The sequence below is a fragment of the Grampus griseus genome (assembly GCF_964374135.1).
Source record: "Grampus griseus genome assembly, chromosome: 11".
In the NCBI taxonomy this organism is placed as follows: Eukaryota; Metazoa; Chordata; class Mammalia; order Artiodactyla; family Delphinidae; genus Grampus; species Grampus griseus.
In genome coordinates this window covers 78,158,201-78,185,343 of record NC_139005.1, presented here as the reverse complement: position 1 = coordinate 78,185,343, position 27,143 = coordinate 78,158,201, and the positions used below count along the sequence as shown (strand labels likewise).

The 27,143-nt window shown below is 43.6% G+C and overlaps 1 protein-coding gene across 1 annotated transcript in view; it reads right to left on the bottom strand.

The window, feature by feature from the left end:
- Positions 1 to 2,220: 2,220 nt before the first annotated feature.
- Positions 2,221 to 27,143, bottom strand: part of ELK3 (ETS transcription factor ELK3) — a 68,398-nt gene continuing 43,475 nt past the window's right edge. The window contains exons 3-5 of the mRNA XM_082665907.1: positions 20,193 to 20,975; positions 10,576 to 10,698; positions 2,221 to 4,862 (exon numbers count right to left, since the gene is read on the bottom strand). Of these exons, the coding sequence (XP_082522033.1) occupies positions 4,764 to 4,862; positions 10,576 to 10,698; positions 20,193 to 20,975 (1,005 nt within the window). The 3' untranslated portion in view covers positions 2,221 to 4,763. The remainder of the gene's footprint in view (positions 4,863 to 10,575; positions 10,699 to 20,192; positions 20,976 to 27,143) is intronic.

Here is a 27,143-nt window from a genome sequence, read left to right as displayed (position 1 = left end):
AGTGGCTGCATTCTATTTGGTGCTTTATCAGCTTACATTTGAAAGAGTACTTGTTAACATGTTATAACGATCTTTTTGACCCAAGACAGTTCATGTGGTTGTTTTTTGTGTGTGTGTTTTTGTTTTTACTATTTTTTAAAATTGTGGTAAAATACATATAACATAAAAGTTGCCATTTTTATACTTCATAAGTATACAGTTCAGTGGCATTAATTATTACGTTCACAGTGTTGTAAAGCATTTACCACAGTCGAGCTCCAAAGTTTTTCATCACTCCAAACAGAAACTTTGTACCCATTAAGATTTAACCCCCACCCTCCCACGTTTTCCCCTTTCCTCAGCTCTTGGGTAACCTCTCATATATCGTGGATTGGCCAAAAAGTTCGGTTGGGTTTTTCTGTAAGATGTTATACAGAAAAACCTGAACCAAGTTTTTGGCCAATCCAATACTTTTTGTCTTTGTGAATTTGCTTATTCTAGATATTTCATGTAAGTGGAATCATAGCACACTTGTTTTTTTGTGTCCGGCTTATTTCACCTGCATGATGTTTTCAAGGTTCATCCATGTTGTAGCATGTGTCAGAACTTCATTTGTTTTCATGCCTGAATAACGTTGTACGACTATACAACATTTGCTTATCCACTCATCTGTTGATAGACACTGTTTTTTTCCATTTTTGGCTGTTGTAAATAATGTCACTATGAACACTGGTATACAAGCATCTGTTTGAACCCTTGTTTTCAATTCTTTGGGTTTTATATACCTAGGAGTGGAATTGTTGGGTTAGTTAGTAATATTATGTTTAACTTTTTGAGGAACCGCCAAACTGTTTTCTACAGTGACCGTACCATTTTACATTCTCAGTAGTAATATATGAGGTCCAGTTTCTCCTCGTCCTTGCTTTTTAAATTTTCTCCCATTATATTCATTCTAATAGCTGTGAAGTGGTGTCTCATTGTGGTTTTGATTTGCATTTTCCTAATGACTGGGTGTTAAGCAGCTTTTCATGTGTTTACTGGCCATTTGTGTATCTGCTTTAGAGAAATGTCTATTCAAGTCCTTTGCCCTTTTTAAAATTTGGTTGGATGTCTTTTTGTTGTTGAGTTGTAGGAGTTCTTTATATATTCTGGATTAGACCCTTATGAGGTATATGAGTTGTAATTATTTTCTCCTGTGGGTTGTGTTCACTTTCTTGATGATGTCCTATTGATATATACAGAAGTTTTTAATTTTAATGAAGTCCAGTTTATGTTTTCTTTTGTTGCCTCTGGTGTTGGTGGCGTATTTAAGTTGGTATTGCCAAATCCAAGAACATGAATATTTTCCCCCATTTTAAGAGTTTTATAGTTTTAGCGCTTACATTTAGGGCCTTGATCCCTTTTGAATTAATTTTTGTCTGTGGTGTAAAGTGAATGTCCAACCTTATTCTTTTGCATATGAGTATGTAGTTTTCCTAGCCCTACTTGTTGAAAGAACTGTCTTTTTCCCACTGGATGGTCTTGGCATCCATGTTGAAAATTAGTTGACCATAGGTATGAGGGTTTATTTCAGGGCTCTCAATTCTGTTCTCTCAGTCTACATCTCTGTCCTTCTGCCAGTACCGCAATGTTTTAATTAATTGTAGCTTTGTAAGTTTTGAAATCAAGAAGTGTAAGTCCTCCACCTTTGTTTTCCTTTTTCAAGATTGTTTTGTATATTCAAGGTTCCTTGAAATTCCATGTAAATTTTAGGATGGGATTTTCTATTTCTGGGGAAAATAAGTTTCTTTGGGATTGTGATAGGAATTGCATTGAATTGGTAGATCACTCTCGGTAGTATTGTGATCTTAACAATATTAAGTGCTCTAATCCATGAACGTGGGATGGCTTTAATTTCCTGATATTATTTGTAGCTAAAAGAATAAATGGTAATTTCGTTTTTCCCATTCTCCTTACCTCCCTATCTCAGTACAGAATGACAGATAGAACTTCATATTTAAGAGATCACAGGACCACTTTTCAAATCCATTCCCTTCCACCCAACTCAACCTCAATAAGTATATTTGTTTCCTTAAATATCTGTGTTTAAATAAGATTTATATATACATAGTGTGTCTCGATGTGCAATATTTAGCTAGATAACAATTCATTTTCCAACCTACACCCTATAGAATGGTGGAATTTGGATCATCCCAAGTAAATGGAAGTAAACCAATCCACTTGCCTCTTCACACCTTTTATCACAAAGTATTTATTGAACAAAAATAACAGTAAAAATGATACATATATGAAAGTTGAATGAAGATTTGCAGTCATAGAAAAGATGTGTACAAAGAGACCAACGTTTAGGTTATAGATCTATAAAACTTTACCATACATAGCATTTTAACACTGATCAAGCAAACATATAAAAAGGGGGAAACAAAGTTATTTCTTACGTTTTTTGAAACCTATTTTCTGACTAAAATAATTGTTTAAAAAAACAAACCAACCCAACACACAGAATGAGTCAGAGCTATAAGTGTTATACTTCAATACCTCCATTTCTCTATTTGTGTTATAGTGAGTTTTTTGATCCATCGAAAATTATTGTATTTTTCCATTTCTAATAAGTGGAGCTAGAGTGTATGTTAATCATAGTATTTGGAGGAAGGGAGTACAAGAATCAGATTTACATTCAACATTTACATTTAAAATAATATTTTTGGTTGAGGTTTTTGCACATTGACTTAGTTTCTCTGTGAGAATCTTGAATTTGAGGTGTGCTCTTATCTGACAAAACAGGGTTTTTTTTTTTAATGCTCTTTTTTTGTTTTTTTCTACCTAACATACAGCTTTGGACCAGTAGTTACCTATAGCTAGGCATGGGGAACTAGAACTGGACTGAGCACCAATCATTGTTCTACCTTTAATGAACTATGTAGCCTTAGGCAACTCCCACTTCTCCTGTGCAGTTGTCCTTACCTGGAAATGGTGGTTGGATGCATTCTCAAAGGCCTCTTCTAACATTTTATGTTTGGTGAATACCAGTCCCCTGGACCAGCTTTTATTTTAAATGTACAAAATTATCCTTAGCCTATAAGGGAGTGAAGTAGTGTCTATTTGGAGATTTTTGGAACCAGGCCCATTATTTTATATTCAAAGATGCATATTGGAGTGTTTGGATTTTCTTCCTCAGATAAGGGCATACATCCCCAAACACAGAGATGCTCAATTCCAATTGAAAATCTCACTTTGTAAGTATCAAAACAAAATTTTAGATTTCCTGAAAATTCAAGAAATATTTGTTTTGGCAACCTTTATTTTTTACCCTTTCTCATAATCCCTGCCATTTAATGCCTCATTTGGATCAATGAATTATTTAGCCACATTTCAAATTGGTTCCTGTTATAGTTAAGGATGATAGTTAACTTAATCTTGAATTGGAAGCACTGGGCACTTTCCAGTTCTTTTATCTTACATTAGAACTTTACTACTTCATATACAGAGTGGCACTGTAGACTAGTGCCTGGTGATTTTTTGAAGGAACAGAAAATATGTTTCTATTATCATTGCTCTAAACTACACTGCACAGAAGAATTTACTGCTGAGTATTCCAAATTGTTATATAATCAGTTCAGTTCCACAATGATGAGGCTCCTGAAGAATTTTATATTTCTTTGATCAGTTTTCCTTCATTCTCACCATAAACAGTAATACATAAAGCAGTGTATCCTACACCTCTCAATTTCCACAAGCAAGGCTATACCTATACACATGAAGACACCTGGTGTTACAAAATTGTTTCTTTGTTATTTGTATTCATCACCAGTCTGTGAACCTCTTCCAAAGCATAGGATTTTTAAATGTTAATTATAGTTTCAGGGGTTTAGAGAAACCCTAACATAATGATACAGTAAATGCATCAGAGAGGTATGATTCTCTATGGAAAACTGGGAGAACCAGGTTAATTTTTTTAAACAAGAATGTGCTAAACTAGGAAATATTCCAGGGGCATGTATAGAGTGAACTTTATAGCTTTTCCATCTCAGGTTTTTGTTTGGAAGGAGTCTAAAAGATTGTAAACAAACAGGAAGCTAGCCTTTCAACATTCATTTCTCAAAAAATGCACTTTAGAATATTTTCTTTTATGAAAGTTTATTGTCTAAATATGGCTTAGTTTTTTTCTTATAAAAACATTACTTGGACATTATAGTCACTGAATTTCAGTTCAAAAGAGGTCCTAAGGCAATTCTCATACAGTTGAAAGCAAAAAAGAATATGAATCTGCTTTCATATTGTCTACTTGTGAAAAATAATGACATTCCACTAGAGAGCTGTTTGATACTAATTTTTGTCTTTCAATTTCTCTTAATACTAAAAAATATATAAATCATTTACATTAAACTAAATGCAAAGGAAGGCACAGCTGGTTATAGTGTATATAAGCACAGTTCAGCAAATGCAGAATTAAAGAGGAAAAAAGCTTCACATCCTTATTAGTTACATTGAAAACCATTAAGAAAAGTTCTTCACTGTCAACAGTGTTCAACACTTAAGAGCTAAGAAGATATAAAAAACAAAAACATTAAAATTCACTTAATGCAAAACAGATTTTCATATATACTTGAATATAAAAAAGTTTTTAAAATGGTAACATAAATCTAGACCATCCATGTTATGAAAAGTGCAAACCAAATTAACAGACGGGTTTCACAACGTCCTTCTCATGACACAGGTAGACTAGCCCATGGGGACAAATTTGTTTCATCAGTTAATGAGTCTTTAATTGTGGCCAGATGTCATCAGGATTTCTGAGAGTTCGAAGAAAGCAGTACTGGAGAAGCAGCTCTGTCCAGACTGGGGATTGGCACTGGCATGTGGCCATTAAGCAGTGTAGGGAACTGTAGTGGACAAAAGATTTTTTAAAATAGTTATTGCAAATCCATTGGGAAGACCTGAGTTCTTTACATTCCTAGACAGACCACAGTGGATCAGTTCTCTCATCACCCCTGTGATTGATAGAGGTCAGTTGCCAATCATTTTACAGAATGTGTGATCGGAAGATGACAATGAAATCAAGGGTTACATACAGCAAACAGAGGCTAAGGCTTAGGAAATGTCCCTAATTATTTTATGTGCCTAGGCTACTAGAAAAAAATATGTACTTTATATGTTGCTAAAGTATGTTCTAATACTATTTCTAAAAGATTCCAATCTACTCAGAATGATAATTTGCTTTAAATATTAAGAAAAATTAATTTTGAAAACCAGGAAACTGACTCTTTGCATGTAAATCAGTAACTTCTCATACTGTATTTTGAAATTGGCTGTCAGTTTTCCAGAGTACTACAATGATGCTTCTCGGTAACTGTTAAAAATGAGGAAGGTTCTTATCTTTAAAGATATTATTTTCTAAATCTTTTAAGTATTCTTTCTAATTAAAATGATAAACAATATCAAACTGAGTAGAGAGATCACCCATAAGTGCCAAAACTTAAGGACTAAAGTTAATTTGTCTTGTTGGTAACTAGGATGATAAATAGGACAAAGGTATATGATTTGATACCTTTCAGGTCTAAAATACAGCAGCTATACTCCCATTTCATTTTAACGAAATAATTAAAGACCTTTTAAAACTGTTGGAAACTAGGTTTTCATTGTCCAGGATGCTATGTGTCACAATGCTCCTCTCCTGGGCTGTCTTCTAGTTTAATTCCTATTTAGTCTAGATAAGCTAAATGTTAAACTTCACTTCATCAGTAAGTGTCAAACTACAGAGCCAGGCATGTGTTAGAAGTACAATATTTGTAGAACAAGTAAATATATTTTTGCAATTTTCAGACTATTTCAGTAATTGTTATGTGTCTAGCCCCTTACAGTTTATCAGTGGTTGTCATTTCATTTGATATCTAGAGCCTATAAAAGTTCGGTTATCCCCATTTTATGGATGAGAAAAACGGATTTCAGTTAAGTTCTGTTTGGCTGAAGGTCATAGCTTAGAAGCAGTAAAGCCAAGTTTAAACTCTGACTGAAGGATACTGTGCTTTCTGTACCAAACTGCCCAACTTATTTTTGTCAGGGGTTGGGGGATGGTGCTCTTTAATTACTATTCCAGTTTCTTTAATGGTTATATTCAAGGTTTTTGTATCTTTCCTGACACTTGGAATTTTAATGTTATATAGAATTTTATCCATTTCAGCTGGGTTATCAAGTCTATTTGCGTTTAGCTTATATTCTTTTTATTTAAGGCGTGCTCCTAACCACTATTCCCATTGATTAAGAGTGAACATTGGAAGAAGAGCAGATTTTGAATTTTCATTCTTTGAGTTTATTTACATCTTCTCTCAGTTTTTGTCCATCTTATTGGTATTTTCAAAAGAATCAGCTTTGGTTTTGTTACTGATTTCTGTCCTGTGCTCTTTATTTCTATACACTCAGTTGTCATAGTTTCTTCTTGGTTAGCCTGGCTTTTCTGACATATTTCATAGTCCTCTTTATTGCCCCACCCCCGCAAATCATCCACACACAGTCCCTTTTCTTAAATTACAGCATTCCCCAACTTTTGTCCTCAGCCTTCCTTTCTCCTATACTGGACTCAACAAACACTTCCTGATGTCAGTTAGATATCCCCACCAATGCCGCTTCCCCACTCACTTTTACGTCAAGAAGAGTGGTGTTAAGGAGCTCAACCCTAAACATGAATCAGGGCTCTGCCACTTATTAACATGTGATCTTGGGTAAGTTGAGCAACATCTCTGGGCCTTAGTTATCTTTTCTTTTTCTCGTGAAATTGGTTATATTTTCAAATAGAACTACTGGGACTATTAAATAAAAAGCCGTGAAAAAGTGTGCTTAGAACAATGTCTGGTATACAGCAGCCCTCAAAAAAATTGCAACTATTGTTATCAATAGCATTCCCAGTCTTCTGATCACTGAGTAATCCTTGCCTCTTCCTAATTTTCACTACCTACTTCTTACACTCAACTAAGTCATCCTCTCAATTTTACCTCTGGAATGTCTTCTAAATATACTACTGTTTTCAACTGTTCTTATCTAAAAGATGATTCTTCCCTCAGAATTTGGAATAGTATAAATTTCCTCATGTTTTCCTGCCCCTTACGCTTTCTCTTCTGTCCTTTCTCCACACTGTGATATCAGCGCTATCTTTCTAAAATAGAGATGTTATGCTATTTCCAGCTTAGAAAGCCTTCCATGGTTATCACTTAACAACTCCTTGGTATACTATTCAAATCCCACAGCTGCTTTTCCAACCAGTTTCCTATCACCCAGTTCCTTCCAGAACAGACTATGTACTTTCATATCCAAATGATACAGATCTATTCATTTAGAATATACTTTGCCAAAATCCTGTCCCTTCTTCCTAGCTCAGGTGACACTTCTGCCTTGGAGCTTCTGTCCAGTCCCCAGCTGGAAAGAGCTACTCCTATTGGGTTCCTGTAGCACTTCGTTTACACATCTATTATTCACATATTGTATATCCCCACAGTCCCTGCCTCAGAGCATTGCAAATATTTGCTGGGTTAGATTTGTTGAATTAAAAATTACAGAAAACATTCTCAATTGAAAATTACCTTGTTTCAAGATATAGCTGTAGCGACTAGGTGTATTCCAAATCTGATCAAAATCTGTTTCAGAAGTGGAACAGACATCCTAAAGACAAGCTTAAAATGCTAAACAGTCCAGTTGTAACCCATCTCTATTTATATGTCTTTGGCATCTCTCTCTTCACTAAAACGTGTCTAGATTCCAAAGCATACCTCTTCTAGAAAGGGTGATATATCTTCACTCTCCTTCCCTTAAAATTTTCAGTATCTGCTCTCAATTACTATAGTAATATCAGGGGACCTTCTGTGGCAAAACCCCTCAGCTCTGTCAACTGTTACCCTAAGGATTCTGATCTTTTCTAATCATCATAGCAGGAAATCTGCCAGCATCATTTAAAACTTACTATAGGCCAAGTCTAATTTGTTTCCTCCTCTAACACATTCACATAGCATATGTGATAGAGGCTTGCTATTTTTAAAGAAACTTATTTTCATTAGTTTAAAAAGGGGCACTGTTGATAGTAATCTGAATTCTGAAACCCATCATTTGAAATGTCTAATTATTAAAAATCAAATTCTTCTTCTTCTTCTTACCATGTTGTTTACCATTTTCAAAACTGCTAATTTCAGCTTTCACCAGCTCAATGCTCTTATCATAGGAAGAGTAATAATACTCTAAAAGGTACAAAATTGTTTTTCCTTAGTCTCATGGATCCCAATCCCAAAAAGAGGGCCCAAGGCCATGTGACCTGTCAGCCATCCAAACCTGGTTGCACTTTCCTTTTCAGGAATTGTTTTGCATGCTTCCAGGAGAAGAGGACAGGTCCAGTTTGTGAAACCAAAATTCTGAGCAGGTAGCCTTTAAATGCAGCATTTCTTCTGCAGAATTCTAAATGTCAATTAGGAACCGCTGGTCCTCAGTGGTTCTCAAAGTGTGGTTCCTGGAGCAGCAGCATCACTAGGAACTTGAAAGAATGTTTTTATCAGGCCCCATCCTAGGCCTTCTGAATCAGAAATGGGGGGTGGGGCTCAGCAAACTGCATTTTAACCCACCCTCCAGCTGATTCTGTTGCACGTTAACTTTGAGAACCACTGGTCTACAGTAGTGACTGAAGAGGAGGGATATGCCGATCTCTCAATTCCCAGAGCTCCTGATACCCTACTAATGTGTAGAATCACTATGGACACGAACCACTGTTCCTGTTGGGAGTAACAGGCTGGAAAAGGTTTAGTGTCTAAGGCAAGAGATCTCAAAGAACTCCCAACCAGTAGTTCTCCATGGCTTCCTTCGGAGGTCACCAAGCCCTGCACCAGTCAGGTGGCAGAATTCCCAGTAAGGAGGGAAGTAAGAGTCCGTTCATTATTCACAAGTATCTAGGGAAGCCTAGAGAGGCCCTGTGTTAGGTTCTAGGATTAGAGAGTAGTATTACAGTCCCTACCGCCATGGAGCTGGCTGTACGTATGCACTATACAACTAACTCCTTTCTGCTCTACTCGGGAACTCTCTGCTGCTCCCATCTGGAGACTTCCAGGAAATAAGGTCTGTTAGTTCCCCCACCAAAAGATTACTAATCTAATCTAAAACTTGCCTAATACTGCACTTGCTCACTGGTTTTTGCTCACTATTTCTAGTTTTTGTTTCCTTGCCTGAGTTAAAATGGCTAAGAATCACCACATTGGCTGTGCATGACCATATCCTCAATTTCTTGTGATGAGACGAAGGGCCAGGAAGAGAAACCTGATTACTCCAGGGATATAGTCACATCATGACACCCTACCTCAACCCTATTAGGAAACCAGAGAAGCAAGATAGATAGTAATCAAAACCTCTTGAGCTCCACCTTTCTCCCAATGAGACCCTAAATACCAGCATGTACAGCCCATGGCACAGAAGTAGATATTAAACTTGACAAGCAAAATGAACAACTCAGAAAAGCACTGGAGGCCTGATCTTTTCAACACTTAACTTTCTTAGACATCTCTTGATGAATGCTGAGGCATCCATTCCTTAGTCAGCCAGTGATACTTACTGTGTGCCAAGAAATGTGCTAGATGCCAGGCGCACACCACAGCAAACAAGATGGCCTCTTGAGGGCCCACAGTTTAGTGGGGAGATTGCGACATGAATACAAAGTGGCAAGCGCTAGATGCAACGAGAGCAAAAGAACCACAACTAACTTGGGGTAAGCCATGTTGGGGGGCGGGGGCAGACGTGGGATGCAGGGTGAATGAGAAAGACCAGGCTAGAATCAGGTCAAGAGGGGGTTTGTACTTTATCCAGTTTCGCTTCATCCTGTCCCTAGGATCCCTCCTATACTACATTCACATATTCAAACAGTGACATCTTGGTCACTGAGTAATTACTTGGTCACCAAGTAATCTTGGAGAGTAATCCTCTCCAAGAGGAAATACTGATTTCCACACAATAGCAGGTGATGCTACTGCAGGATTCTATTGTGGGAATGACTAATGAATGTGCTTACCTAGTACAGGGAGTTTTACAAGATAAAACAGCGGAGGCTTAATTCATTTTTAACCAAATGACCTGGAAGCTTTTTTTTTTTTTGGAACAAGAACTTGATTCTGATTCATAGAATTATGCAGGTAACTTTTCTATTACAGTTTGGAGAAGCTGTTCACTATTTTTCAATTTATTTTGTGATGTCACTATGTTGACTAATAGATTAGTATTTATTTATATATTTTTATTTGTATGTATTAGTATTAGTCTTTTATGAGATTTTATAAAATACAATTAAAAATTTTTTTTTCCTTAATAAGTTTCCAGTTTTCATAGTCAGTGAAAATATCCAAAACACTTCAAGAACTAACTGTTCTATTTATGGGTATCTGACGTGAGAACTCCACCTCAGTGAAAATACGTGCCTCTGAAGACAGCCTTTTGCAGCCACGTGAACATGAATTCCTTTTGGAAACTTAAACAGTGAGCTCTGCCCTACATTTAGTGAAAATATTACCTTGCAGGATTTACTGGGGAAACACATCCCTTAGAAATTCCACATTTAAAAGTTCGTTTCCAAATGCTCACCTGGAACAGCGTGTTTGGCCCTTGCAGCCGGGCAGGACTCAGTGGAGCAACTGGACTAAGGCTGCTCCAGAAATGTATGCTGGACAGCAGTGGGCTCGGGGTCAGAAGCAATCCATTTGGTGTCTGGGAAAGAAGCACACACACAGTTTTTGATACAGGTATCACCTGACTCCAGCTGTGGTCAGTAGTGTGGCCAGGGGCATTAGCCACAAACCAAGAAACAAGCTTCACCATTTTAGGAAAATCTGACAACTTTGTTATTTCTGCAGGGCTGTGCAGCTTAATTTATTTCAATGCTAACTGTATGAGCAATTTTATAAAGGAAGAAAGTATGGAAACGTTACCTTCCTTAAGCATTCTAGTAGAAAACTCAAGTTCCTAGCAACTTTTGTCCAGGTGCTCTTCAAACTGCTCCTCCTCACGCATTAAACAAGATTTATTGTACAAGTAAATGGAATCCCATGAAAGGGGATTTATCTATATTTTATTTTTTCTTATCTATATTTTCTTATTTTTCTACAGTGGACATCCATTCCTTTGGCTACACACACACACACACATTTTTTAAAGGGCCTCCCAAGCTTCACTTTCCCTATCAACAGCCCTTTAATACTTCAGGACCTGCTGCTAAAATACCCTGTAGCAGCTTCATCAAAAGCTCTGAACTGGGTTTTCCAGATTTCACTCCGGATACGGGGTTCATGAGAATTCATCTCCCTGGCAATGGTTTGGAGGGGGGAAAAAACAAATCCTTTCTTGTCAGATTGGGTATAAAGCCAGAACTCTGGGCTTCCTGGGAGAGTGCCAAGGATTGCATTTGCTTGCATACACGCAGCAGGAGTCCTGGCCTGCAAGCCAGCCAGAGTGCAGAAGAAACAACACTTACCGCCCCAGCTGGCAAGTCTGCATAGCTTTTATTCTCAGCGGAGCCAAGCGCCCTGGCCAGGGTGGTTTTGTACCTTAGCTGACTAGGAGGGGGCCCTCGGTGGTTCTGTGATGTCGGTAAGGTGCTCTGTGTAGGAAGAACGACAGCAAGGGCGCCAGCATTTCAGATTGCATCATGCTAGATGCTGACGTGTTCTTTTTTCCTAGAAGTGGCCTTAGCAGCTTCGTTCATTATCCAGAACATTGAGCTTCAACCTAAGTTGAAAGGTCTGCTCTGTTCAGTGGAAAGGAGACAAACATCCAAATGTTCTCAAACAAGCTGCTGAAAAGACTCAAATTATTTGAGTCTTTGGTTCTACAGCATTTCCTACATATTGAATGACCTATGAGGTTACTAGGATAAATACTTGTTTTGGATAAGTTTCCCATTTGTTCTAATTCAAGGCAATTTCACAAACGTGCCAGGCCATCCGGCCTAACGGTTCAGGCTTAGTGTCTCCGCATGGGCTCTGCCAGGGTTCCAATCTCAGAACCACTACTTACTAGCTAGGTAACCTTTCTATGCCTCAGTTTCCTAATCTGCAAGACAGAAAAATGCCTACTTTTTTGACATTACAGGATTGTTAGGAAGAATAAATGATCTATGTAAAGCTCTTAATATGTGCCTGGAGCAAATGCTCAGTAAGTGTTCAGGACTGTTATCATTAGTAATTAATTAAAAGTGTACCTGATGAACTGTATTTCACCTGTTCATGGGAGAAATCCTCAACTGTATATGGAAAAGTACTTAATGTTCTGAAATAGACAAACCAACCTAGTCAGCTGGTGCTTTAAGGTTCCTCGCAGTCATGTTAGGGTCAAGTCCACAGCTCAGGTGATCTGAGAACTAGTATTTCCATGTTACTCTGAATCCAGGTCCCAACCACAGTATGCCACATTGACATTTACTAACCAATGTGTCCAGGGCCTCCTAGTTTACTTACCAATGAAAGTCTCACAGCTCTAAAGAGACAGTGAATCTGCTAAACTACAAAACATAGCCAGCTCCCTTTCTCTCATCCATGGCCATAAATATATATCCATTTCTTTTTAATCCTCTGAGCAACATACGAGGTGTAGAATATATTTTCATAGTCTAAAATTCATACCCATGTCTGAATTTGAGATGTTTTGCATATTTGTCTCTAAGGGATACAGGATATACTCAGAATACAGTAGCCTTCTGTTTCTCATGTTAAATACATTCGAAATGTCTTCTATAATACATGCAAATAAATACTGTAAAATGACTTCATTCACTCCTCTCCCTCCCATCCCTGTTCTGCCTGAAGATCCTGTGGCCGTAGAGAAAAAAACTGGTTGGTTGCTCTTTTAGGGACGATTCCTATAAAGCCTGGCCTGGGTTATTTCTGGTATCATGTGAGCTTTCACAGCCTCTCTCCACAAGCACCTTGAGTCATGGAGAGTAAGCTGAGCCCGAGGTAGAGGCTAAAGAAAGAAGCCACCAGCAAAACGCACGCTTCCTCTTCCTTCACTGAAGAATGTCTTAGCAAATGAGCTCTTCTGAATGGCAGATGGGGACTTATTGATCCTGGCACCTGCCAGGGAAGGGGATGCCCCAGGGCCTAAAGGCAATGGGTGTTCATTTTCAAGGGGAAAGACCCTCCTCTCAGGACCTCGTTTCATCCTCCCCACTCAGTTCTTCTTACACTTAATACTGAGTCTTCTAGAAAGCCCTCATATTTGAGCTAAACCTGGTGAGCGAACATTGTCCAGACACACCCCTCCTGAGGGCCCTCCTCCTGGATCATGCCCTCTGACCATCAAAATGCCTTCCACCTCCTCAAAGGAGATTCCTGATTTCCCCTCAACCAGACAGCACAAACTCACCACCTTCTCTCCAAATCCAGTGTTTATGACGCATCCATTTCTATCAACAGGAGCACCATTTACCCACTCAACAAATACTGACCGAGTACACAGTATGTATCAGGCGCCAGAGGAACAATGGTAAAACAAGACACTATCCCTGTACTCACAGCCCTGTCTACAACCCCGTGTCCAGTGTTTATGACGCATCCATTTCTATCAACAGGAGCACCATTTACCCACTCGACAAACACTGACCGAGTACATAGTATGTATCAGGCGCCAGAGGAACAATGGTAGAACAAGACACTATCCCTGTACTCACAGCCCTGTCTACGACCCCGCGTCCAGTCACTGAGGCGTAAAATGCCTTCCCCTCACCCCCTGCCACACCCTCTGGGCATGGCCTGTGGACACTTCCTGGAACTGACTCTCCTGTTTACCCCCTCATTTCCAGTCTTGCTGCATCCGAGCCCCTATCAACTTAGGTGGCAGCTGCCTCTGATCTCTCCCTTCCAGTCTGTTCTGAGCACTGCCACTGAATCAATCCCCTTAAGACACTGCGTTTAGTTGCAGGGAAAAAAAGAGTACAACCTCCCTGGCCATAATTCTAGGTTCCCCCGTATCCTAGTTTCACGTGAAAGCCCCCCCCCCGCCCCCCGTGCATGCCCCCACCCCCAGCTTTGGTTGAAGTGTCCTGAGCACCACACAATTCCAACCTACTCGTTCTTCAGCACTCATTCCCGAACTGTCCTGACCACTTAGCCCATGGTCCCCTGGGCTAGAGCCGTTCCACAAGTGATCGCAGTTAGTAACCATCCCTTGGCCATCCCCAGACTCTCTCCTTAGCCCCAGCTACAGCTGGGTGTTTCCTCCTGAATGTCCTTCAGGCTCCTCAAACTCAACACAGCCCAAACCGGACCTGTAACCTTTCCCCATGAGCTTCTTTCCTTCCGTGAAACTCATACTCAACTTCTGGCTCTCCCCTAGCACCTCCACACCCATCACCAAGTCCTGTTGGTGGCAGTCCCTGTGTCCCCCAGAACCATCGCTTTTCGCCTCATGCCACTGTCACAGCCTTAGGTCCTCATTGTCTTTCACCTGGAATTTTACAGTCATATCCTAACTGCTTCCAGCCTCTCCCCTCCCTAATCCACGTCATCAGGACGGTTTCTAAAACACAATTCTCAACTATGTCACTCAGGCTCCATCTTCCACCACTTCCTATACCTTTGGAATGTATCCTCCCCTCTTACTGAACTACTGTTCTGCCCTAATGCACAAGGCTGTTGTACATCTTTATGCTTTGGCTCAAGGTGTTCCTCTGCCTACAGTGCCCCGTTCACCCCATGTGCCAGATAAATTGCTGCTGATCCTTTAACACCCTGACCAAGTGTGATCACCCCTTCCACGAACACCTTTTCAACACCCTTCCCCATCCCCAAGAAAGTTAATACCTTCTTCCTTAGTATTCCTTTTATACCTAAGAATTCCATTTGTACTGTGTCTGGGATACTATATTAACCAACTTAAGTTACGAGTTCCCTCCCAACTAACAGACTATCTAATTCACGTTTGCGCCCCCGGCTCCAAGCAAAGCCTGTGACACATGATAGGTGCTCAGTCTGGGTTTGTTGAATTGAACTACATGTTCTTTCCCCCTTCTGTTCCTAAGGTACTTCTCTGCACTGTGTATCTGGCTCTTGCCGTGTGCCATCTTGTGCGTGTGTATGCCTTGTCATGGCTCGGTCCTAAGGTCATAAAAATAGGCACTTGTACTTTTGGTGTCCTTCCTGTGATTTGCAAATAATGCTAAATAATTACTTGTTGATAGATTCTAACAGGAATTTTTGTTTCCCTTGACTTACACCTTCAGCAGCTATTAATTTCCCATCAAAACAAGTATAAATTCCTCAGTGAGTTCCCAGGGCCCTCTATAATTTCACACCACCCCATGTTATATATTGCCCTTATTCTTTACCTACTGGACAGCAAGCTTGTAAGCTCATGAGAACAGGAACTGTGTCTGTCTTGCTCACCTCTGTATCTCCAGGTGCCTAGCCGATGGTTGGGCAGGTTGTAGCAACAAACATCTCTAATCTTAATCTCCCATGGATGCCAACAGAATCCATGACAGTGCCATTTTGTGGTTTAAAAAAATCCTCAAAAGGTTGGCAGTGAACCTCTGGAAACTCCTAGAGTTGTCTGAATTCAAATAAAAACATGGTTTTAAGAACTTCCAAAAAGAAGTAGAGTCACACACAAGTGTGTGTGGCACTGAATGTGCTGATCTGAAGGAAAAGAGGACAAAGAGGAGAATTCCCTATTGGTCCAGGGGAGCTACGGTAAGAGTTAGGGGGAAAAATAGAATAAGGGTAGAACTGGGGAGAAGTCGGCAGATCCACAAAGGATCTACAGGAAAGACGGGCCCCAGGGTGGAAAGAGGGAGGGCGACGATCACACTTTGTTCATCTTAGGCAATCCAGAGCTGGGAGAAGCAAGAACCTTCAGCTGGAGTGTCAAGTCACCCAAAAGTCTACCAATGACATCCTCCACTGAACAGAGCCCCTAAAAGGACGTCCTTCTTCTGTAGGGCCAGTATGGAGAAAGCTGCAGGCTGAGCTAGGGCAGTGTTACGGAGTGGGATGAAGGGAAAAAAAAACAAACTTACTTCCTTTCGTGATCATGGCGAAAGAGACAATAAGATGCAAACCACTCCGGAGCTGAGCCAGGAGGCAGTCTACCCACACGCTCCTCGCCACACGCATCCATTTTACTCCCAATTCCCACCTTATGATCTGGGCTCAAGGTTGTCACATCCATCAGTAAATGCAGGAGGAGGTTTTAGCATTTCAGTCCTCAGCAAGCTGTCTCTACTCAGTGTTAACCCAAAGCCGCTACTAATAAAACAGCCCGGGGCATGCATGCTCAGACTCTGATGTGAGTTCACGCCCTGGTGCCCGCACGTATCTGAGTTCAACATCTTAGACATCACGTGTGAGATGAACAGAGGCCTTGGCATAAATGGAGGGACGTGCAATGAGCCAACCTCCGATTCTGAACTAACTTTACATTGGTAAGACAGGAGGAGGGAGAGACCTAACAGAAGAGGCAAATGGAAGGAAGAGGGACAGGTGACACCCAGATGCAGAAGATACAGAGAATCAGAAGTTCCAGCTGGCACCGTCTGGGCTTCCATGGTGCCTGGCTGGAAACCAGGAGGGTTTCACATCCTGGCTCCTTCCCCCACCCCCATCTCAATTTCTGTAGCTCATGCCATCAGAGATAACATGCTTGTTTTTCTAGCAACAGCCCAATATGACCTTGGTGGCTGAGCTCCAACTACCTCACTCCTTGGTGCCAGCTGGCTTTTGTATTCTCATTTGTTTCTCACAGTCCACGCTGGGGCTGCCTCGTGGTGATCATCGTGTCTGTCTACATTTGTCATCGTTTCTCAAAGACTCATGAGACTAATCTCAACTGCATTTTGTATGGGTGCCAGCAGATGTGCCCCAAGTATTCTTGATGGGAGTGGCGGTTTTGATGTTGGGGGAGTGGCAGGATGCTGATGCTTTTTCATGCCCGTCATGCTGTAGCTTGAAATTTCAAATCTGAATTTGGGCCTACACGAGGTATGTGGTTTAATGAGGTCCCTCCTTGGGGGGGCACTGTAACCACATGACCCTAAGCAGGCTGAGATGCTTAATCCTACCCTTCTTCCTGCCATGCTTCTAGCTGAAACTAACTGGGAATTATTCTTGGAATAAATGAATCAGTAAAATATAAATCATTCTTGGAATAAATACAAGTTCTTGGGAACTTCATTTTCAGGGTATCAAATTATTACAGCACACTTTTATCTCTTTTAAAGCTAGCCACGAAGAAAGTTGATAGGCGGTCCCCACAGGTAACCAAATGTTTCTGCGTACACACTGCACACCCCACAGAAAGTGCAGTTTCTGCGACAGAAAGTGCTAAGGGAGGAGAGAAGCCAGTGAGCTGCGGAGTGAGGCACCACTGCTGCCTGTGAGAGAAATGCCCCATGCTCCCTTGGGTAGAGGAACCCCCCCAGAGTTGACCTGGGGGCCAACAGGAGTCCTTCGCTCCCGTCCCTGGGGGCGATTTCAGGGAGATGGGCTCACCCCTCAGTTTGAGGCCCAGTGGACTTCAGGAGAACTGCTGAGGGAGCTGATGCTGTTTCTGACTGTGCACTGGAGGAAGAACCAGGGGCTGGTGGGATAGTTTCTGGGGCACCTGAAACAGCTCCTGTTCTCTGAGAATCCAAATCCTACACTGACCGAAATCCTAAAAGACTCAAGGCTTGTCAAGTCGAGATAAAACCACTTGACTCTCCTGTCTGCTCTCAGAGAACCCACCTGGGGGAACACCCCACCCCTGGGTCCTGCCCTTCCTCTGCTCTCTCTGGTTTCTCCCTCCTGGCCTCACCTCTCCCTCCCTGTCAGCCACAGGCGCTCCAGGTACAGAGCTGAGCCCACTAGAAGGTGAGGGGATCTCAAGTCCTGAGACTCCGCCATCTCCCAAGGGCAGCCGTTGACTCCTTTAGCTCTGAATGAATGGCTTCAGACACTACCTAGCCCCCAACGCCACCCCCTCACACCTGATCCAAGGCCCAGGCTGCACTTCCCCTCTCCTGTCCTAGTCCAGACCCTGCCCTGTGCCTCTCTCCCCCCTCGGGAAGTGCCCTCCCACATCTTGGACGTCATGGCGCTCGTTCACAGGTCGAGGCCCCGCCCTCACAGCCTGGGAGGACCAGCCAGTGCATCTCCCTAAGGCACAGGTCCTCTGTTAAACATCTGGCTTTCCCGTGCTTCCCCCTCCCTGCTGGCAGGCCATTCTAGTAGACGCCGTCTCCCAGTCCTGAGCTTTGCATCCATTCCTCCACATCCACCCTCTGTCCCTAACTCGTGTCACTGTCCCCCCTCCCCTCGGCCCAGCCACACATCCTCAGTCCCGCTGCCCGGAGCCTCCCTAAATTCACTATGTCCAGGCCCATAACCACAGGGCTAGCCCGAGCCGCTTTCCTCCGACGCAACTACAGGACTGGCACGTGTTCAGAGACGGTGATACACAGAGAAAGCAGGGACCGAAATCAGAGTTGGCCTGGGCCTGGCTCTAGGCCTCTCTACACCTCACAGCTGGAAACACAGAGGAGGCTGCGGAGGAGATCCTCAGATTGCACCCCCTGGCCCGCTTCTCTAGTTACTTCTCTGAGCGACATTGGAAGCCGCTGTGCCTGAGCCGTTTACTGAGCGGTCCTTAGTCACTGGACAGTTTTGCTTGGTCAGGAAATGCCCCACGTAAGAGCACACACGCGAGCCCTTAGCCCTCCCCTCCGTGGCAGCCTGCCGTCACCACCAGCTCACAAGTTTAGCCGACACGAAATCCCTGGGCCACAATCATCTGGGAGAAGCCATGGAGAGGAAAATGCCCAAGAGCTGCTTTCAGTTGTCTGCAGACTCCACGGACGTCTCATCATCAGGGACAAGTGGGCATTTTCCCAGTGCACATGCCGAGAGCACTTTACTTAAAGAGCATGGCTTCTGGAGCGGACTAACCGGGTTCAAGTTCACCTCTGTGGCCTATTAGCTGTGTGACCTTGGATGAGTTACTTTACCTCCGTGCCTCATTTACCTCTGTTGGGAAAATGGGACAATAATAGTATCTCCTTCACGGGCCTGTGATGAAAAATAACTGAGACGGTGCATGGACGGTGTTTAGAACAGTACCTGGCACACATGAGCAGCTCAGTTATGCTGCCACTAATGATGGTGACAGCAAGGACACCTACAGCGATGGGGACAGAGGCAGGAGACAGAGAGCTCCTACCCACCTCAAGCATGACCCCACCCTGGTGCCACAAAGTCACAGGATACTAAAACCTGCCGGTTGTAGCCAGCTCTCTTCCCACGGCCATTATCCCCTTTAATCCTCACAACAGTCCATTGCACAGATGTGGAAACTGGCTCAGAGAGCAAGTACCCGCAGTCACGTTTCTACCCAGCAGTGCAGCCAGGGACTGAATCCAGGTCTGTGACCCCAAAGCCAATGCACTTAACCTCTGCCACTGAAACGCATCCAGTTTTCCAGAGGAAGCAGAAGTAGGTTTACCAGTACCTGCTCTGCGTTTGCCCTGCAGCTGCCAGCTGGACAAGGGTGAGCATCTGAATACCATATTTAGAGGAAAAGGCCGCCTTCATGTTGGAGTTAGTAGCACCGAAGACTTTTCCTGCTCCACGAGTTTGCTTTCCTCTCCCCTATGCTGTGGACCTGGACTTTCTCAGACTAGCACTGTTTTTTACTGAAGCTTCTCTTTCTCACCGTTTGATGGGGCCCCTGCCTTTCTTATTAGAGACTACAGGACAACCCAGCTCCCCACTGACGACTGCAATGGCCGTATTGGTTAGCATCTATTTTCTTATTAACAGAAAACAAACGGCTACTTACCAAGGGCCCCCCAGAGAGGATTCTCCCATAACATTCTCATAAAGCCCAGGCGCCTTCTGAAACGTCACCGGCCTGCTCAGCTTTCCCTAGGAAATCACTGTTTGGATCTGCTTTGATGGCCAGTGTGCGTATTCCATCTTACGATCGCTTTAGGCCCCTAAAAGCTAGAAACCAATCAAGCATCCCACTGTAGCCAATACCCTAAGCCTTTCCTCTTGTGTATGCTCCCACCTGGGCATGGAAAAGTAATTTCCCCGCACACTGACACGGTGACTTTGCCACAGGGACCCTCGGATTATCCTTTGAGGGGCAGAAGGAAGTTGCTTCGGTTGCTCTTTCCTCCCTTCCGCTAAGCCACTGAGTCTGGGGGCGGCCAGGATGACGGAGACGGCTCTTACCTGGGCGGTGAAGAAGGCTGGGGTGAGGGATCCCGAGGGAAGGGCCGGGCTGTTGAGGGCAATGGAGCCGATATCGGTGCCGGAGAGCACCAGCGGGGGCGCGGAGATTTCCAAGCCTTTGGGTTTTTTGGCTTTTGGGGGAAGAGATGGAGACCTGGTCTTGGAGCCCGATGACAGGTTCAAGGGCTCTAGGGAATCCGAGTCATGGCAGGCGGCCTCCAGGAAGAGGCTTCTGTGTTCGGAAGGGAGGGGCGAGTTCGGGGACAGGGACGGGGACCGAGAGGAGGAGGGTGACGCAGACGAGATGCTGGCGGCGGCGTTTGGCAACATTAACGAGGAGATCTTGGCGGAGACGGACGAGGCCAGGAAGGCCTCCGACGTGGAGGGCAGGGACACCACGGGCCTGCTGATGTGCTTGTCGGTTTTGTTGGTCACAAACCTGATGACAGTCCTGACTTCTTCCACGGGAGGGCTGTCTTCCGGAGGCTCCTCCAGTTTCTCCGTCTTGATGGCCTTGAGGGACTCGGGTGGGTTCTGCAGGGAGTTGATGGTGAAGGACGAGTACAGGCCCGAGTGGATGTACTCGTTGCGGCTGGCGCTCTTGAGGGCGGACAGGCCGTGTCTGTGGGCCTCGCGGCTCTCGGGGGGCGCCTTGCACTCGCTGTCCTGCAGCAAAAGGCTCTCCCGGCTGATCTCCACCGCGTGAGGGTCCATTTTCAGTATCTCCGGGAAAGAGACGAATTTATACACAAACTTCTGCCCGATCACCTTCTTGATGATGTTCTGTGAACACAAAAGCAGACGTGGAAAAGATGAGTGCATCAGAGAAACTGGTAAGAGGTTCATTCTTGTGGGGGACCTTGCTGGCAGAAGCACTGAGACAGTCCTGAATGGCACATGTCAGCTAAGGTGTAATGGAAAGAGGACTAAAGCTGAGGGCAGAAGAATCTGATTTGCATTCCAGTTCTGCTAATTACAAATGGTGTGATCTTCGGCAAATGGGTGGTCATTTTTAGTTTCCTCATCTGTGAAGTGAGGATTATTATACCTAAGAACATAGTAACAGTTGCCAATTATTAAGCACTTACTCTGTCGCTGGTATTGTTTATGCATTAGCTCATATAATCTGTACAGCGATCCTAAAAGAAAGGGATGATTCAACTCCCATTTTAGACCTTAGGAAAATAAGCTTAGAGCGTTTAAATAACCCACAGAGCCACATGGTAGGTAAGTGGTAGAGGCAGCATTTCCTTTACCATAATATAGTATTGTCTTACCTACCTCTGGGACTTGTGAGAATTCAATGAAATAATAATGGGAAAGCATTCTGTAAGCTGGAAAGCATTATAGAAATGTAGGTTATTATCACCAAAACACCACAGTGTTTTCTTAAATCATGCAGCCATTTTTTCCCTTTTTAATTCTCTGCCAAGAAAGCCGCTGGAGGAAAAAACAAAGCGTCTACTTGGATGTTCACGACATTCATACAGTATTTCCAGTTGCTGGTATCTACTTCTGGCTCTTCAGTTTATGGCTCCCATCCTCAAACATTAGGATGTAAATGAAAACCAATAATCATTGCAAAAGTTTCCACCCCCCATTGGGAGAACGGACTTCATTTTAAAGGCTGTACTGTTCTTGAGATTTATTAAATCTGAACATTAGCAAAGTCTATCAAATGTTTGCTGGGCCCGGGGTACTCAAGGCAGACAAAGATGGTCTCCCTCAAGCACAGAGAGGTAGCGGCACCATCCTGTGGGAAGAGGACTTCCTTACAAACTGTTCCTCTTAAAACCTGGGTATGGGGGCTTCCCTGGTGGAGCAGTGGTTGAGAGTCCGCCTGCCGATGCAGGGGACACGGGTTCGTGCCCCGGTCCGGGAAGATCCCACATGCCGCGGAGCAGCTGGGCCCGTGACCCATGGCCACTGAGCCTGCGTGTCCGGAGCCTGTGCTCTGCAACGGGAGAGGCCACAACAGTGGGAGGCCCGCGTACCGAAAAAAAAAAATAAAAACCTGGGTATGAATGAGGGTAAAAAAAAAAAAAATCATTTGGGGGAGAAGAGCTTGAAAAGTAGCTGCTATTGAGCATCTACTCTGTCCTGGGTGTTACGCACAAGTGATCCCATTTGATCTCACATGAACCCACTTGTAGGCTGGAAGGTATCATCCTTATGACGTAAGCTCAGAGATGGGAAGTGATGTGCCCAAGGGCCACAAGATCTACTAATTCTAAAGCCTAAGGTTTTTCCCATTTCCACACAAAGTTGGAGGGAGAGAATCAAAGAGCCCCCTTAGTAGAGACGACGTTTTAAAATTAGTTCATCTCAAATTTTTAAAAATTGAGATACAATTGACATATAACATTAGTTTCAGGTGTACAGCATAATGATTGACATTTGTGTATACTGCAAAATGACCACCACAGTAAGTCTGGTTCACATCCATCAACACACACACACACAAACTTTTTATTTCCCTTGTTATGAGAACTTTTAAGATCTACCCTCTTAGCAACTTTCAAATATATGAGAGGCAATTGAATTAAATTTTGATGTTCATCTTGTGATCATTTTGGTGTATAAATATATTATGCTTTTGCTTCCCCTCTTGTTACATTACAACCTCTGCTAACTTGCCTTTGTCCTCCTTAAATGCATCCTCAAATCCCAGAAGTGAATTTATCCAGCAGTCAGGAGGGATGGGCATAATTACCAAGCCACTGAGATTTTCAAGGAAGAATTCTTCAGGGCAGGCATCTAAGGGAGGGACACACAAGGTCCCCAGGCAGCACCAGAAAACCCAATAATGCAAATCCTGGCGAAACTTTGCTCAGTACCAGCACACAGGAGGTTCAAACCTGAGTACGTGAGATTCAAAGCTGAACAGTTCCAGTGCATGGCATCCTGGCCTGCAATTTAACCCACCAAATCCCATTTACTCCATCTGACCTCATTTTCACACTCGACACTAGCAAAACTGAAAACCACTTAGAGAAACTTCAGAGAGATCTAGTAAACTTAAGAGTTCCACCTGGGCCTAACTGGCATCATCTCTGCACACCAGGCCTGGGTAGACAACGTGCCTGGGAGAAATCAGCTCCCAAAAGGAAAGGGTTAAATAAGGGTGTTACTGGTGCCACCTGACCCATAAAAAGAAAGCATGCTTGCCTGGTGTGTTCCTCTGCTAAAATTCTAAGGTATTTTTGTTTCCCACTCATAATATTCTTCTCCTTGGAGGAAAATTTCATTTTATTCTCAGCCAGTTTGAACACTCATCTAAACTGAGTGAATCATTAAAAGCCTAAATAATTACACAGAAGAAAAGAGAAACTGTATGGGCTGAATCCTTTCTTCTGCCAGGTCTTGGAAATTTTTTTTTTTTTTTAACAGAACCAACCTTTAATTTTATTATGGGTATTCAGAACATAATGTCTGAGCAGGGATTACGTTCACAAGCAAACGAAGAAGTCATTTGGGGCTGTGATAAAAATGATAAAAGTGGTTGGAAATTGAAAGGCAATCTCAAATAGAGAGCTGGGCCTCAATGTGTTAAAAAGAACATAAGGAACAACCCCCACGACTATCAACTGAGAAATAAACAAAATAGGGGACAGTCATACGACAGAATGTCATCCAGCCATAGAAGGGAATGAAGGCACTGGCACAGCTACAGCACGGACACACCTTGAATGTGTTCTGCTAAGTGAAAGGAACCGGACACAAAAGGCCACATATTGTATGATGGACTCTATTTATATATACAATATCCAGAAGAGACAAATCTATAGAGACAGAAAGTGGACGAGTCGTCTCCTAGGGGATGACTAGGTGGGATGGGGGAACTGAGGGGTGACAGCTGAAAGGTAAGACATTTGGGGGGGTGGTAGTGAAAATGCTCTAAAATTGATTGTGTTGATGGATGTACAACTCTATAAAGACACTCAAAGCACATTGACTTGTATGCCTTAAATGGGTGAATTAGCTGGTATGTGAGTTATACTTCAGTAAAGCTTTTATTTAGACAGAGAACGTGAGGAATCCTTTTTCTCGGCTTTACTGAGATATAACTGACATATAACATTGTGTAAGTTTGAGGTGTACAGTGTGATCTGATGCACGTATAGATCACAAAATAATTTACTTAACCACGATAAGGTTAGTTACCACATCCTTCACCCATGTAATTACTATTTTGTTGTTGTTGTTGTGAGAAGATTTAAGGTCTACTCTCTCTGCAACTTTCATGTATATATTACAGTATTATTAACTCTAGCCACCACGCTGTACATTAGAGCCCCCAAATTTACTCATGTCACTGCTAGAAATTGGTACCCTATGACCAACATCTCCCTGGTTCCCCACCTCAGCCCCTGGTAACCATCAATCTACTCTGTGAGTTTCTGTGAGTTCAGCTTTTGTGGATTCCACATGACTGAGATCATACAGTATTTGTCTTTCTCTGACTGACTTATTTCACTTAGCATAATGCCCTCAAGGTCCATCCAGAACATAAGGAATTTTAAGAATTTTGGCAGGCTTAAAGGGAAGATGGTGGGAACTTTTGATGGCTGGATGGCAACTACCATAACATGCTAACCCCCACTCTGAACAGAAAACAGAAGACACTGCACAGGGCCCTGAACTCCGCTGACGCAGTAAGGGCCCTTCAGCAGCTGCTGCCTTCCTGAGGAGAGCTGCTTGGACACCAAGGTAGTTTTTTTAGGGAAAGGCTACATGGTGACAGGGATGGAGACAACTGAAGGAGCTGACGACCGAAGGAGAAACAAACAGCTTTTGGAAAGAACCAGGGAGGGTCTTGCTTCTCTAGAAACCAACAGGAAAGATGGATTAGATGCAGCTACCTGGACAATTTGAAACCTCTGCAAAGATGGAAGGCTGGGAAGGGCTGGGAGGAGGGGGGAGGGTGGGGTGCAGGAAGGAGGTCAGAGTGTGCAGGCCAGCTGTTTGGGAGCCCAACTCCACACCGGGAATATCTGCTCACATGAGGGGAGCCAGTGAGGAAAGCCCCCCACCAGGATGCCCAAGGCCAGAGATCTAGGTGGGTAAGTGGACCCAGAGGAGGTGGGTACCTGGCAGCTGAACTGACAGCCCCTTCGTACCTGACTTCCAGGGCAGACCCCAGGAGTGTATTGGGGGCATGTGTGTTTGAAGATCTCTCTGTAGCCTCCAAAGGGAGGTTTCCCTGCAAGAGTTTGGCCTATGAGGGGCTTGCTGAGAAAACGCACAATACAGGGAAATGACATCAGGTAGTATTTGCGGACTATTATCTATGAGGCTGTGTACTAAGAACTTGACCACCTTCAAGTCATTTAATCCTCTGAAAGATTGGAGCTGTTATTATCCCCATTTTAGAGATGGGCAAACTGAGGCTCAGAGAGTATAGATCACCCCCAATCACGAGTGTGTACTTGGGCAGTCTGACTCCAGAGCACTTGGCCACAACGGAAGGTGACACAAGACTCGGGCTGACACAGCCCAGGACACGAGAGCACTTGGGGATGGGCTCTTATTACGAAAAGTGACAAGGATATTTAGAAGAAGCCTGGTTTTTCCACCCCTTCCTCCCAGACTCACACATATTTGTTGTTTACGGTTGCCTGGTAACCTGACAAACGCTGTCTGTGTCCAGTTGGGCCGAGTTGACTCTCAAGCACGGTTTCAGGGCAACAGTTGCACACATCTTCCCTCCACATGTGGAGGACCAGCCTCTGTTCGTAATTTCCCATCGAATGTGTATTCACAACCAGGGTGGACTCCTGACCGGGCATTCCGTGTGAGGTTACAGGCGGCAAGGACGGGACCGACTTCAGCGACTGGGGAAAGCAACATCCACTCAACGCACCCCAAGCGGCAGTTCCAGCAGAAGTGGAAGCTCGGGTCCCCAAACCACTCCCTCCATTACCACTGCCCAGTGGGTGTTTTAAGACTGCTGGGGCCTACAGGGCAAGCAGTCCATCTGGGGCAGGACTGTGGCCGCCTTGTGCAAAGGAACCCTTCCTGACGCACCAGCTACCTGTGGTCCCATGAGAGTCTCCCTAGGTTATTTCACCCTAACAAGACAGACAGTGCTGAGAGAGTGGGTCCTGTTTCCACTTCCCTCAGTGTCGCCTGCTGCCCTGAGGGTTCCAGGCTTACACATAGGTGTGTCCATGGGTGTGTTTAAATATGTGTACATTACACCTAACTCTGCCTTCTCCTCCCATGGAAGAAGAAGGAGCTTGTGTAAATAATCCCATACAGTGGAGAACTCAGACATATGTCTATTAAGTATTATGGTTTTAAAAAAATTACAGTGCAGGGTAATGAAGAGATGCTTGTGGAATTGAATTTACTGTCTTAATTTTGATGTTATGAAGGATACCATTAAGTTCGCTCCATGTTTATTGAATGAATGACTCTCATTGTGGAGAGAACTGACTGAGGCAGGAAGCCAGAGGCTTCACCCCATGACAGACAATTTTCCACGGCTAATTCCCAGGCTGGTTAAAGCTCCACGGGATGCATCCAATACGTATACTTTCGCATCTGCTTTCTTGCTGGCATTTTTAAGTGGAAAACTCCCAGACAGACGCTGGGGGCTAATGCAAACCTCCACAGCCTCACACCTTCTGTGAGAGCTTAATAAACTGTAATTCCACGTATCCCGGCAAATATCTGTTGCCTCTGTCGGCTCTGGCCTGGCACCCCAATTTTTTTTTTTTTTTTTTGCAGTACGCGGGCCTCTCACTGTTGTGGCCTCTCCCGTTGCGGAGCACAGGCTCCGGACGCGCAGGGCTCAGCAGCCGTGGCTCACGGGCCCAGCCGCTCCGCGGCATGTGGGATCTTCCCGGACTGGGGCACGAACCCATGTCCCCTGCATCGGCAGGCGGACTCTCAACCACTGCGCCACCAGGGAAGCCCGCACCCCAATTTTGATGTAAGGTCATGCTT